The sequence below is a fragment of the Python bivittatus genome, unplaced genomic scaffold, assembly GCF_059951505.1.
Source record: "Python bivittatus isolate LINGU-HERP-01145 unplaced genomic scaffold, Pbiv_v1 ctg000590_np1212, whole genome shotgun sequence".
Taxonomy (NCBI): Eukaryota; Metazoa; Chordata; class Lepidosauria; order Squamata; family Pythonidae; genus Python; species Python bivittatus.
Genome location: NW_028277086.1, coordinates 27,450,035 through 27,465,734, shown reverse-complemented (window position 1 = coordinate 27,465,734; position 15,700 = coordinate 27,450,035). Strand labels below are relative to the sequence as shown.

At 38.1% G+C, this 15,700-nt stretch overlaps 1 protein-coding gene across 8 annotated transcripts in view; it reads left to right on the top strand.

The window, feature by feature from the left end:
- The window catches only part of RALYL (RALY RNA binding protein like), a 232,244-nt gene that overhangs the window by 189,824 nt on the left and 26,720 nt on the right, over nucleotides 1–15,700 (top strand). For all 8 annotated transcript variants that reach the window (XM_088149165.1, XM_088149162.1, XM_088149160.1 and 5 more), the window contains one exon: nucleotides 722–754. In XM_088149165.1, the coding sequence (XP_088005291.1) occupies nucleotides 722–754 (33 nt within the window). The remainder of the gene's footprint in view (nucleotides 1–721; nucleotides 755–15,700) is intronic.

Here is a 15,700-nt window from a genome sequence, read left to right as displayed (position 1 = left end):
ATTCAGGGTCTCAAGCCCCAGGAGCTCTAAGCATTGCAGAAGATCCTTTTTCTCTTGTGAGGGAGCAAGACACAAGCTGTGCCTGAGATATGGTCAAGAGTTTCAAGCTGGGAAAAGAATTAGCCCTTGGATAATGTTTTCCTGCATTCAATACATTCACATGAGAAGCAACTCAGCACTGACCTTTTTTTTTTTAGGGATGCTTAGCAAAGCAGCTAAAGGCACAGAACCTGGAGTTGGGCCATAACAGTCTAGCATCTAAGGTCTGTATAGGATCCCAAGGACCAGTAAGGAGTTTTCCCTACTATTCCACCCAGAGATTTCAGAGCCCCTTCCTGGACTTCCTTACCAAAATAGCTAAGGGAGAGAAAGTGGTACCAGCCAAGCCCAAGGCACCTCCAGCAACAGCAAACAAATTATATCTCCTATGCAAAACAAATTTCAAAGGACTAGCTATATCTAGGATTGATTAACCAGTGACAACGCAAATTTTCAAAATCATGGTTCTGAAATGAGGAAACGCACTCTCACACTCCAGAGTGTTAATACAAATTGAAACCAGCTTGGATTGTTGGGATAGTGAGCCTCTGTGAGACCTTGAATCCTGGGAAATATTCAGGTCCTTATCTTGTGTAGCTAGAGCATACAGTGTAAATCTTGTGCCATGCATTATTATTTTTCAACACTTTTAACTATTTTTGTCTGTTATTTGATTTAACAGACTTGAATCAAAGGAACCTTTCCTCTCTGTTGGGTGAGTAAGAACATTTTGGTTTAACTTTAACAAAAATTAACTGCGTAATGGCATCTTCCAGTAGCTTTCACCTACTCAAAGGAAGAGTGGCAGTATTTCACTTACTTTTGGAAGTCTTCAGTATGGGCTAGATATATATAAGGAGCACTTAGGCTGAATATCTTTCTCAGAAGTTGTTCAGTTACATGTAATCAGTATAGTATCATTTCCAGTTGCTTTCTTGTCTAAAGAATGGTCTTATCACAGAAGCAACAGACATCCTGATTAATTTGTCAGAGCTGTTGTCACAACCTAAATAACATTAATACCTATTAGAAATGGCATTCATTCTTTTCCCTTCTAATTTCAGTAATTTCTATTAGCCAGAAACATCTCAGGTGCTTTCTCTTTTTCCTTTTCTCCCATTTTTGTGACCTTAAAACATTAACATCTTTACAGTAAGAAAAAATAATCTGAGCATGGGATAATTTTATCTTCTTTTTGTTTATATAATATTGCCTGTTTTCTGCTTTTTCTCTTTTCCATATATCTAAAGCAATGTATCTGCTCTTTTATGGAATGGAAAGTAATATGCCATCACTATTTTGTATGAGTGCAAGAACAACAGGGTTTCCATGACAGAAACAATAAGTCATCTCTTTGGTTATGATTCAGTTCTTGCATGTGAGGATTGCCCCTTACAAAAAATAGACATGCATCTGACAAAATCCACTTGGTGATTAATATTACAGATATTGCAGCAAATAAATTGGAATCAATTTTTGCTAGTTTTGCTGGACACTGAAAAGGCCTTTGATATGGTTCAGTTTGAATTTATGAAAAATAAGATTTGAGTGTCCATTATCTTTCATTTGTTATCTCCATCAGTGACTAGAATTATTTCAAATGGATACATTTCTCAACCTATCAAGTTTTATCATGGCACCTGACAAAGATGCCCCATTTCTTCCAAATCTTCAGTTTGGCTCTTGAACCATGAGCTTCTTCTGTTAGTCAGTCTCAGGATAATATGGGTGTGATGGCCCTCAACACTGAACTTAGATTGTTCTTATTTGCTGATGATATTATGGCTATTTCTGATATTACTGGTGCAGTGTCATTACCAAGCTTATTAAAGTCATACAGCAGTATGGTTTATATTTAGGATGTATAATTAACTGGAACAAGTCTAACTTGCTACCTTTGGGATCTGTAGATTGCTGTAAGAGATTAAGATTTACAATACTCTATAAAATAATTGGGTTTATGTGTTTCCCAAAGTGTATCACAATATATTGAATGAAATTTGTCTAACTCTGTAGATACAATTCTAGTAGATATAACTTGGTAGTTAAAACTCTTATTAAGTCTTTGGGGCAAAATTAATGTTATCAGAATGAATATTATGTTGAGATTAATATTCTAAGAGGGATTCCAATGTTAATTCCTCAGTAAGTTAATGAGAAAAAAATTGTGGCAGGCTGAAACCCCTTAAATATTTTTGGTCAAATTTACTTTATGATGATAGTGCCTTCAAATTATCAGATTTTCAATTATATCATTGGGCTTTTATCGTAACATCTCTATTTTTTGGAATGAGACTTTTTATCATATCCCCTCCTTCAAACTATTTAGACAGCAAATGTGTAACACCTCTGAAATCTTGACAAGTTTTAGGGTCCAAGTATACTAAACAGAGATCTTCATTTCTAGTCTTAAAAGCTGCCAGGCATATTTGTTTTGTTTTGCTTTTTCTTCCTAGCCTTTTTCCCACAGGTGCAGGGTCTGCTTTTTTTCAGATCAACTGAATGTTGATCCATTGGTTGTGACAGGAATTGACTGACCAGCTTGTCTCCTGAGCTTGATGTCATGGGCTGAGAGAGAGTGACTAGCTCAAAGTCACCCAGCTGACTTTCATGCCTAAGGCGGGACTAGAACTCACAATCTCCTGGTTTCTAGCCTGGAGCCTTAACCACTAGACCAAACGGGCTCTCTGACTGGCATATTTCATTGTTAATACATAAATGGTTACATTTTAATCCCAAATCAAAACGAGAAATTGAAGCTGTAGAATAATCCAAATTTGAAAATAGGAAGGAAGACATTTTACTAGAATGCTTTGGCTAAACAATGGATCCATGCCTGCAAGATTGATGTTGACCCCACTAGGTAGATCAGACCAAAAAATTAACTCTACAAGAAGGCTAAAACTACTTTTATTGAAGATTGGCTATAATAACAGAATCTTGGAAGTTTGATTATGTTGTACTGTATCCTACTATTTATCGTTCAGTGAATTAGGGAAGTATCTCACTGAGTGTCTTCCAAATATTATCTGCCTGTTGTGGACTTAAAATACATTTTACCCTTCATTATCTTGGCAATGGTGCTTACACATCTGTCAGTCCAACCAGGTAGATCAGACCAGGAATCAAAAATTCACAGGAAGGCCAAAACTACTTTTGCTGAGAATGGCTATAATAACAGAAACTTGCACATCTGATTGTGTTATACTGCTTCCCCTTCTTATAACCATGTGAATTAAGGAGGTGTCTGAGCCTCTTCCACATATTTTCTGCTTGTTGTGGACTTAAAGTAAGCTTTTCCCTTCATCGTCAACACTGACTGGAACTGGCCTTGGAGGAAGAAGGAAAAGCACCAAAGAACTGTGCCTCTCTCCAACTCTCTCAGCAAGCCTAAAAGGATACCATGATCAATGGTATTGAAAGCTGCTGAGAAATCAAGTAGGACCAAGATAGATTCACCACCCCCATACCAGGCCCACCAGAGGTCACCCATAAGTGCAGTAAATGCCATGTCAGTACAATATCCCAGCCTGAAACCCAACTGTAATCAGTTCAGATAATCCATTTTCTCCAGAGCCCTTGGAAGCTGTAGGCTTACTGCCTTCTCAACAATCTTCCCCAAAAAGTGAAGGTTGGGAACTAGATGAAAATTGTCCAGTACTGCTGGGTCCAGTGATCTCTGGACTGGTGAGAATTGTAGTTTTCAGTCAGATGTTTGCTGATGTCCAGTTGCACCACCTATGATAAGGCACTCATATATGTGCACTGATTAACTTCAACCTATAGACTTCTACAAGATGAAGTAGAGGAAAAAGCTATCTGCGTAGGTGGCTTGGACAATTTAGCATCTTGCTACCTCTCGTCAGTTTGTGGATTACCATTCCCAAGAGATTCCTCACACCATAGAGACAGAACCTTTTCTCAGAACTGAGTCCTTGAGTCCTTGCCTCAAGTAGAGGCCAGCTACACAGACTCCATCAGCCTCCTGGGGTGGGGACCTAAAAAAAAGCTACCTTATGGCAGTAAAACAACTACCAGCAGGCATTGCCAAAGCAACAATTTCAAAGGAGATACCTTCAGGGAGGGTTTGGAGCAAAGGACTTCCCACACTAGCCTATTTGATGTACAGATGGGTATCAGGAAGGCGGTATTTTTTCATAGGGAATGGCAGGGCAAATGGGACTTCAGGTTGTTGTGGGGCCCAGTGTTAAGCAGTACATGGAAGAATGGGAAATGAGCTTGAAGCAAACACTGAAGTAATAACTGGCCAGTTGAGATGTAAAAGTGATTGGCCATTGCAGGAAAGATTTCAAGAAGGCCTGAGGTAATGAATAAATGTTTGAAGGAAGCAGTAGAACAACCCAGCAGAGGAAAGGAAAAAACAAGAAGAGCAGGACTGTGTAGTTGAAGTAGGCTTTCGGGGTAAAAGTAGCAAGTGAGGAGATGGAGTTAGCATGGAGAAGACTTTTAAGTGAAAAAGCTGACCAAAACTCACTACAAATAATCCTCCAGTTTAGTTTTCTAAAAACCAGATTGTCATACCAGTTAATGGTACAGGAAATCCATAATTACCAGTAGAGGTAGAGTGGGTAGTTTTTAGGGTTTTCTTTTACACTTATATTTTAGCTGCTTCTGATGTAAACCTCAAAATAACTATGTTTAAGAATGAACAAACAACAGACAGATAAAAATACACAAACAGATGCAGTAGAAAAATATTAAATTGAAGTGAGCTAAAATACAAGTTAAAAATGTTTTTCCCCAGCTCCAATTTTACTCTTTCCTTTCCTTAACAATATAATTGTGATCAAATGGACACTTTAACTTTTAAAATGAAATTATTCTAGAAGAGTCTGCAACTTAGGTATGTATACCATTTAATCTTGACTATGTAAATCAGCCTTCTCCAGGTTGACATCGTTATCGTCTTGTAAGTAAAAAATACCCTGTTAAGGATTAAGTTATAAATAAAGTGTACATAGTCAGGACAAGACTAGACCAGCTTTGTGTATTTGAAAATCAGTGTTGCATTTTGAACAGGCTTTAGCTATAATCCTCTACCACCAGAGAATTGAATAGTCATTTTAGAGTAGCCTTTTCTAATCAAGTGCTATCCAGATATAATGGATTTCAGCTCCCAAAGGCCAGGCTAGCTAACTAAGATTTATGGGATTTGAAATTCAACACATCTGGAAGACACAAAGTTGGAAGGCTGTAACAGGAAAGAATATGACAAGTTTTCACAAGAGAACTGTGCCTCTATCTTGCTTAAAAATCTCATATAGCAATAGAGTTATATATGGCGCTGAATTGCAGATTTGCAGGCCTGCATCAAGCTAGCATACAAAATTTACAATAACCCTGCCCTATGGGAATTCATAGCTCTCTCCACTAGAAGCACAGCTGTCCCATCCACCAACCTACTAACCCTTTCTAGTGCTCCATGCCCTCCTTTATAATACACAATATGATTAACTCCTCTCTCAGCGAAGTATCTTTCAGCAGGAGAGTACTACAGAAAAATAGTGCCCAGCAAGAACAGTCCCACCTCCAAGATAGGCATCCACCCCCATGGACTGCTCTAGTATATACCAACCACTTCAGGATACCCAGGCTCCGCTGCAGGAAATGGTACAAAACATTCACCGCTCTTGTTAATTCTGGGGTCTATGAATAGCCTGATCATTTTTCTGTACTCTGACATCTTGATCCCATTTATGGACTCATGTCACCTACCAGACTAATTTTTCCTTGAATTGCACTCATTATTACACTCTTAATTTCTGCCCCCCTCCATTTCTGATTCTTCCATTCCCACCATTTACTGGAGTCAGAGGTATCCACCACAGGGGTTAAGGGGCAGGGGCATATGACAAAAGCCGCAATGCACCTTCATGACACAAGTTCCACCCCTTTTGTACATGTGATATAACAACATAAGCATATACAAAGGGGCAGAGCCTGCATCATGATAAAGCAACACTAGGTGAATAAGAATATTTTAGGGCATTCTGTAAATTGGACACCACTGCCATAAACACACTGACACTCTCATATGAATAAGTTTTTCTTTCTTACTAAGTGTCCACCTTAAAACGAATTATCTTTTAAAAGGATCATCTTGAATCATGGAGAAATGGATATGGGAAAGCTTTTCCTGCTGGTATTTGAACTCAGAAGACAAGTGAGAGCCAATTTATTTATTTTAAAAATAAGTATGATATGCATAGGCTTTGCTATGTCAGACAGAATTTTGGCAGCAGTATTCTGTTTCAGTTGAAGCTTTTAGATAGCATAAATATACAGGTAATTCAGAGAGAGATAGGATTTAGTTAACTATTTGTATCTGGCACTTGTTTTGATTTGTCCACTCTATCATTGTCCAAAATTAGAGAATTCCAAATTATATTGAAAGCTTCATTAGATTAAGGAAAACAAATTAAGAGAAACATGAACTTCACAAGATCCAGAAGTAGCTACATGGGTTAGTTTGCTGAATCAAATGTAGCTGGAGGGCTTAGTTTGCTGAATCAAATCAAATGCTAATTTGTGTTGAGACATGATTTATAAAAGCAAGTTTTTTGTGACTGATGTATATTTTATCTCTATATGTTCCATTATTGTAAAGAGGGCTGCTACACACATTTTTCTTTGTTGCATAATACATTTCTCAGCAGACAGGCAGCTGCATACTGCAGACTTTAAAGGGGCCACCCCATGTAGAGTGAATTGCAGTAGTCCAAGTGTAAGATGTCATGAGTTACCTTAGCCCACACATCCCATTTCTGGACTGGTTATAATCAACATATAAGCTGAAGCTGGCCAAGAGACATCCTGGCTGTGGCTTCTACTTGCTGCTCTAGCAGGAACCACAATTCCACGCAGACTCCCAGATTAGGAACCTGCTCCTTCAAAGATTGTGCAGCTCTGTCTGCAGCCCAAAATGGAGCTATCCTGAAATCAGGTGTCTTCTGGATCAACTTTTATTCCATCTTGCAGGGATTATGGTTAAGCCTGTTTCTTCCCATCTACTCACTGGATCCGGGCTTGGGCAGAAGCTCCTACTCAGTCTATCATAGAGATGTACAGCTGGCTATCATCAGTATATTGATGATACCCACCCTACACTAAGCTCGGGAACATCCTGCTCTGGAGTGATCCCACCTAATGATTGGAAGCAACTATTCAGCAAAGAGCAGTACCAAATATTATCCATATTTGCTGGGTGACCTTGTGAATGCTGCCTCTCCCAATGAAGCCCAAATTAAGTTCCTTACCCTCTCCCTGGCCACACAAATGAGGCAGGGTAAGCAAGGATGCAGCCTACACAGATTGTGGAGCTCATACCACAGAAGGTTGTGTCCATTCCATTAGAATCAGCAGGCTCAAAACCATCCCAAGGAGTATTCCAAATTGTCATTCCTACTGTATCTATTTGGTGAACTCCACTTTCTAAGAGCATCTTAAGTTCATCAGGTGACCTTAGACTTGAATTTAAGTAAAGCTGTGGTACATTGTAGATGGCTAGCTTTGCTTCTTCCAAGGACAGCTGTTCAGTTATAGCCCTAGTCTGCTTGACAGTCAGTGAATCTGACAGAATAGGGGAACGCTGTAGTTTTTCTAAGGCTTCTAGACTAGAATCATAGAGTTGGAAAGGATCTTAGAGGTCACCTGGTTGAACCTCCTGCTTAGTTTTATTAGGCAAAATGAGCGCTAGCCAAAGCTTTAAGGCAAGCATTTCGTTCCATAAAAGTCCTGAAATCTTTTTGCAAAATGTGCCCTGGCCCCACTCATCTTTGCAATATGGACTTACAACTGTGGTACGTGAGCTATTGGAAGCTGTACACACCTGAGATAGTGCAACACAGCTCAAGTCATTGGTTTTGCTTGAGGAGCCAGAGCATAACAAAGTGTAACAGAAAAAGGTGAAATGTCAGGCACATACTTTTTATATCAGGACTGCTGTATTCAACAGCTTCATAAATCATTACAGTTGATGTTGCACGTTTATATACTGTCTGTCTCTCTAGATTGTAACAGGCTTTATTCTGGTTTCATATTCAAGAAATTCCAATTATAATTTTGATGGGTTCCATTTGATGGCAGTCCATTTTCTCCAGATGCAAAGTTTTTCTAAATGTGTGCGTTTTTTTGTTTTTGTTTTTTGTTATTGTTTGGCCCCTAGTAGAATGAGAATATTATCTTTTCTCTGCTTGGAATAGAAATGAACAACTCTGCAATATTGAATCTAGGCTAATTGCAGCCCTTTGTCATGGGTAAAGTAATACAGTGAGCAGTGCGTTGTGTGATTGTAAATGAATTAATACTTTTCATGTCTTTGATCCTCATGGAATCCTTTATGTGAATGCTTAATGTACGAGAACTAAATAGTGCAAAACAAATGAGACTGTACTTACGTTTGGACAGAATCATTATGTCTTTCTTTATAATGTGTTAATTCATTACAACTACTATTAGCTTGTTGCAGATTAAGTACCACTGTTCTTTTGCAGCAAAAACAACCAAGACTCTTGTGGCTTTGAACAAATTCATCAAGAAATATATTTTGGTTGACTTATGTAGGATTTTATCCAATTAATCCTCCTCCCTAAGAGAACATTTTTCATTAGGATGATTTGTTCATCTCCCTGTAGTCCTTTGCATGCAGAGAATTAAATTGGGGGACTCTCCAGAGCAGATTGGGTAGGGACAGGAAATGGCACAAGGAAAGAAAGGAAAGAAAAGTTCTATTATATAAAGGGAAGTCTGCTTGCACATTATTGGATTTTATTTGTCACATTTCCCCCTTCCCCCATTGCAGCTCCATGCCAACTGTCTTCTCCCCAACCCCAAAGGCTGAGGGTAGAAATCCACCAGCACAGAGACCCTGGGAGTTACCAGTTGCCAAGCACAAGTCAAAAAACTCAGGAAGGGAGCTAGCTAAGCAGCAGGGGGTTGCTGCACCAGCAAAATTGCTAGCTTGCCTGTGCCTCCCAACTCCACACAGAGGACCTCACATCCAGCCACATTCAGAACGACAGCTGTAGACACCATCAGTTTCTCACAGAATTCTCTATGAATTTTGTCCACAGTTAACAAAAATAATTCAGCAGAGTTCAGTTAAAAAAAAAAAAAGACAGCATTTTCTAAGATATACAGCTGAAGACAGTTCTGTGTATATATTGAGACAGAGTGAAATTTGTCATCCTAGTGTAAAAATACAACAAAAGAAGTTTGGGCTTCAGTGGTACCTGACTGTGTCCATGCTAAAATGCTCAACAGGGTCAGGACTAGTTAATACTTGGGTGGACAGCTCCAGGAAATCTAGGAGTATGAGTTAGACTAGGAAGACAGAGAACATCCTAGAAGAAGGCAGTAACAAAGCACTTTAGTGCATGGATGTGATCCTGAAGTCACCAGGAGGTGAGCCCAACTCAAGGGAGACTTTACTAAATATTATTACATTATCTTGCTTTACAGTAATAATAGGAGAAAAGACTCATATGTTAAGCAAATACTGGCTGTATTAGAACTTTTTTTCTATTCTTGTTTGTCTATGCTTATGTTATTTCTGGTTTTATAATTTAAAAAATGCCAGAGTTTAGGAAAGGAAAATTAGCAGCTAAAAAGAGAGAGCTGCTTTGGGTGAAGTGGGATAAATACCATTTTCTGGTACTATAGAGAAGACAAAATATTGTCATTATATTTGTGAGCTTACTGTACGTGTATTTACCAGACTTATTCTATGTAACTTATTCTGTGTCCAGGGAAACTTCCACTTGAATCTGCATGTGAGGAATGTCTTTTTTAAAAAAGACTATTCCATATTTAAAAAAATAATAATAGTCTGGGCAAATAAAAAAAAAGAGGTTTTAATCCAGTCAGGTGGTTCTTGTACAGGTTTTCTACTTGGGCAAAATTGGTATTAAAGACGACAGTTAAAAATTCTAATTCCTACTGCATGAGCAGATCAAGGCTGAAACAAAATGTATGGAAAATTCAGCAACCAATTTGTTTGGCACTGAAGCATGAACATCCATAGGGGTTGAGGGTGTGGAGACAAAGGACAAACTGTGTGTCACAATACAAATGCCATGACTTGCATACTCATGTCAGATGTCAAGGTGCAAGCATATAATTGTGGCATTTGTGTGTTGATGTCACCAGGTGCATCATTTTGGTAACATAGTGATTTGCTGTAGATGTTGCTGCTGTGAAGCCTGCCTACAAATAAACTGGGCAATTCCATATAGCCTGAGGAACTCAGCATTTTGTAATTTAAAATAATTCAGTGTAGTATTCACTCCATAAGAAATAAGGCAGTTGTGTGTGTGTGTGTGTTATTATTCCAGGGAATATAGATTGTAAATTAAATATGGACATGAATTGGGTAAAGAATGCATCATATTATGCTCTTCGGTAACTGCCAGTGGGACAGTCGTTTTCTATTATGATTCAGAATGTTTTCCAAAAGTTACCATCTTTAGTTTTCAACTGTATGTTTTTATCTACTCCTTCCCTATGTTTCTTATTTTCTATTTTCATTATCATAGAAAGGGAGGGGGGATGTGAGCAATTCAACAGGATTTTTCAGAAGAAAATAAAATTATTCATTTTGGAGGCCCATACTATTGGCTTGTTTTTGTTATTAATTTGTTTATGGTGGAGTCCCTGGGGTTCTCTGAGCTCGGTTGTTTTCTTGCAGACCTTTCATTACCTGGCTAAGTAACATCTTCAGTGCTAGAGAGGAGTAGGGTTTGCTCTCTGTTTATATGCAGCAACTTGCCCTGTCAGGGTTGGTGGGGGGAGGGGGTGTTGTTTTTTCCCTGGTAGTTCCTAAATTAGTCTGTTTTATACTGCTTGCTTGTCTGTCTGAGGTCATAGTTCCTTGATTAGGGTATTGTTTACTGCTTGTTTGTTTGTCTGGTGTACTTGTGTTAATCCCTGCTTATCTGGATGTTGATTGCTGGCGAGGAGGTGTTCTGGTCTCTTTGCTTCTTTTTTTAGCTTTTTATTGTCTCTTTTGAATAGTGTGTAAATGTTGTCTATCTCTATGTGCCTGTTGATGGCTGACTTGTCTGAATACCAAGCTTCCAGGAATTCCCTCACATTTTTGGATTTAGCTTAGGGTCTAAGCTAAGCTAAGTCTAAGATGCTAACAGTTTCCCAGTTGAAATTATGGTTGAATCTCTCCATGTGTTGTGAGATTAAGGAGTTTTTTATTTGTTTACTATCTGGCTTTTATAGCAAAGCCACACAACAAATATTTTTTTAGTTCAGTATTAAAGCATGGAGATTATCTGATGCATAGACACTCATAAAAAGCAAAATACCCTGGCCTCTGCTCCCCACTGTCACTCCTGTGAACTTCTGAAACCTTTCCTGATATTTGGCAGGCTTTCACAAAAACAACTTGAAATGTAGTATGAGGCTGCAATAGGGGAGGGGGACAATGGAGCAAATACTTTTGTGTGAGTCAGAAATTTTGTTTGCATGGGGTTTCCTTTCAATACAATTCAAGCTTACAATAGCCATGCACCTTAACTTCAGTTTGAATTGCGCAACATTTATTTGATTATATTATTGGGTTCTGTCTAACAAAGAGTGTAAAGAAAATCAAATCCAGAAAGTTTCATGTCTGAAGGCCCTTATTCATAGAGTGGTCATGTACATATAGCAAAAAGCAGGAACTGCTCCACTCAAATAAGTACAGTTTTGTGTAAAGATTATACAGGCTATTTGACATGTATAGATGAAATTTAGAAACAATTACTACAAATACTAATACAGTACACTTCACCATGGTGAGGAAAATTGTGATCGGGTGGACCTTATAGCCTGTTTTTCCCTCTCTTCTGAGGTTCTTATCCTTTTTTTTTTTTTTTTTTGAGATGATGATAGTTTCAGTTCAGCACATCTGATTGAAGTTGACTCTTAGTGACCACATAAACTTTATCCAGGATGATCTGTCCCCAGCCTGGCCCTTCAGTGTTCCAGCGATGGACCCATCGCTGCTGTAAGAAAGTCCACCCACCTTGGTACTGGGTGTACTTCTTCTCTTTCCTTCCATCTTTGCCAGAATTAGAGCCTCCTACAGAGATCTAGGTCTTCGTGTGCTGTGTCCAAAATAGGATAATTTGAGCCTAGTAATTTGTGCCTCGAGCGAAAACTCTGGAATATGTTCTATGATTCATTTGTTTGTTTCCTTGACTATGCATGGTATTCTCAGGAATCTTCTCCAATACCAGAATTCAGAAGCATCTTTCTATCCTGCCTCTTCCAACTTTTGCTTCCATAAAGTGTCACAGCAAAAACAATTGCCTACATGATTCTGATCTTTGTAGGTCAAGGGTTATCTCAATTTTTTCCCATGTCCTTCGTGCTGCCCTACCAAGTGGTAGTCTGCGCTATGTTTCTTGACTGCTGATTCCTTTACTGCTGATACTAAAAGACAGAAGCTAATTCATCACTTCGATATCTTCATTTTCAGTTCTAAGGCTGGTGGCTGTACCTGTTTGGTCTTCTTTATATCTATCTGTAATCCCATTTTTTTCATTGTGTTCCTTACTAAAGCTTCCAGATCCTTTGCATTTTCAGCTATCAGAATAGTGTTATCAGCATTGTGCAGGCAATTTATATTTATTGTGCAGGCTATTTATATTTCTTCCTCCAATTTTAAAATTGTGTTTGCCTTCTTTCAGTCCAGCCACAGTCAATATTATTCAGCATATAGATTGAATAAATAAGAGAGTATGCAGTCTTGTCTCACTCCTTTGCCGACCTGGAGCCAGTCTGTTTTGCCATGTTCTGTCCAGGCTGTGGCTTCCTGACCTATGTATAGGTTTCACATGAGGACAATGAAATGTTTTGGAATTCCCATTTTCCTAAGGCTACAGTCAGTGCATCAAAAGACTTACTATAATCAAGGAAGTACATATTGACTTTTTGGTATTTGGCTTCCTCAGTTATCCAGCACACATTAATAATAATGTCTCCTCCTCCTGCTCCTCCTCCTCCTCCTCCTTTTCAAAAACCAGTTTGAATATTTGGCATCTCTCTTTCTATGTACAACTCTCATCTGCAGTGGATAATTCTAAGCATTATTTTGCTAGCATGTGAAATTAAGGATGTGGTACAATCGTTTGCATGTTGTATTAATCTCCTTTCTTTGGTATTGGTATATAGACTGACCTCTTCCAATCTCTTGGCCACTGTGTTTTCTTCAGATCTGCTGGCATAGTTTGATTAGAACTTTGATTTTTCTTCTTCCATTGCTTGCCATATTTCTGTAGATATTCCATCAGTTACTGTAGCCTTCTGCCTTGGTAATGACTGGAGGGCTTCTTCTACTAATGGTTCTTGCAAATAAGGAATGTTTCCTGAGGTATCTTGGATGTTGACATCTCTACTGTACAGAATTTCAATATACTCCTTCCATTTTTGTTTGATCTTCTTTAAATCAGTTACTATCTATCCATTGGCATCCTTTAGCAAACCAGTTCAAGGGTGGAACCTCTGTCTGCATTCAGAGACCTTTCAGAAGACCTTCCTTGTTTTTCCATGTCTGTTTCTATCATTGATGTATTTATAGATGTTGTTCTAGTACTGTTTCTTGTCTCTTCTAAAAGCTCTCTGAAATTCTTTGTTAAGTTCCTTTTTGAAATCTTTGTCTTTCTTGGCTTTGTTTTTTCTTCTTGGCAGTTTTCATCATTTGTTCTGGCATCAAGTTGGTTTCTTCTATTTCTTGGTCTTTGGCAGTCTCTTTTCATGTTCATCCTTAACAGGTTCCTTGATTTCAATCCACTGATTCCCTATTAATGAAGTTCAAGATCTCAAAGTGATTCCTGATGTTCTCCTTGAAAACGGTGGGTATATGCTCAAGATCATATTGTGGAAACTGATTGGATCTGATCTTCTGCTTTAGCTTGACTAGAAATTTGCATATGAGCAGTTTGTGATCTGTTCCACAGTCAGCCCCTGGCCACATCTTCGCTCTTATAACTGAGTTCTTCACCTCACTGTAACATGTATAGGTCTATAGGTATTGTTTTCATTGTCTGAAGACTAAGTTGGCAATGAAAAAAATCATTATAATGGGAAAAACTGTAGTAGTTCACTTGTGTAATTTCTGTTTCCTGGTTCAACTACAATTTATTCATTATTATTTCCAACATGACTATATTCCATAGATTTAGGCTGAACTTGGATCATAAACCTCATCAACTTCTTCTACTGATTGGAGCTTAAACTTCTATAACCATCACTTTAAAGGATGGTCCACAAAATCTAATTATTATTATTTAGCATTGACTGCACTGTACTCATGTACTGTCTTTGCTATATCCTTCCTGACTATAAAAGCCACACTCTCCATCCTTTGTTTTTCATGTCCCGAGTAGTAAACATTATGATCTTCTGACAGAAAGTGTCCAATTCCAGTCTATTCAAATCTCTGATCCCTAAGATGTGAATATGGAGTTGTTTCATTTCATATTTCACTGTGTTGAGCTTTCCCGTGTTCATGCTTCTTATGTTCCATGTTCCCACTTTAACTCTGCCTCTGCAGCTTCAGATTTTTATGGCAACATCAGCAACTAGGTGTCTTGAAGGCTTTAATCTAGCTACATCATACTATTTGTACTCCAAATGATCATCACGCTTCCTCAGTATTGTCATCAGACCTGAAGAGCCCATCATCCAGCATTATATCATGAATCATTTTACATTGTATATCCATATTATTTTCTTGATAAAATATGAGAGTGATTTATTTTTTTATTTAGAAAATATATATGGCCATCTATCTTGCATATGAGTTTGGGGTGACTGACAGCAAATAACAGAAATAATATTATAAAAACATTACAAATCAAACAGAATAAACTGAATTAAAATAAACGTAATACAGTATACTTAGCAATAATCCAATAACAAACCATTTACGATTGCCTTCTCCTGTGCAGTGTGAAATGAAGTCTTTGCCATTGTCACTGAAATGATCTTCTTCCTCCAGCACCCAATATAGGTTCCTACTTGGTTTAGCTGGGCAGCCAAGATGACCTTAACCCCTTGGGTGACCCTGATGGGGGTATATACTCTTGGTGTACACTCATAGCCTTCTTCATTCATCTTCCTAAGAACACCCCACCACCAAAATGAGGTGGTACAGCAGGATTTGAGGGGATCCCTGTAACATATCCTCTGTGAACGTTTGTGCTAAGTAGAAGACCAGAATGGCTCTAGGAATGAATTGTTATTTTCTTTATCACATTCTTACCCTCTTTTCTCCAAAAAACTCAAAATTGTGCTTCATGGTTCTTCCAATTTTTTCTTCATAATAGGTCAGTGAGGTAGATTAGATAGAGAATTATTGGCCCAAATTATCCAGTGACTTCATAACTGGTTTCCTAAGTTTCAGCCCAATATGCTGACCACACTGACTTTTTATAGCATTAAAGAAAACTTGAATAAATATGTATTTATTCTTTAAATTATATCTCAATCAGTAATTCTGTTGTGTTTGGCATGGAAAAGATATGTGCAACTGTAGTACCAAAGATTCAGTTGTCAATTTTTGCGAATAATGTTTAATATAATAAAGTAGAGCAGATATTGGATATATAAATCCTTATTGTAATTCATATTTGACAAATTATTCTCA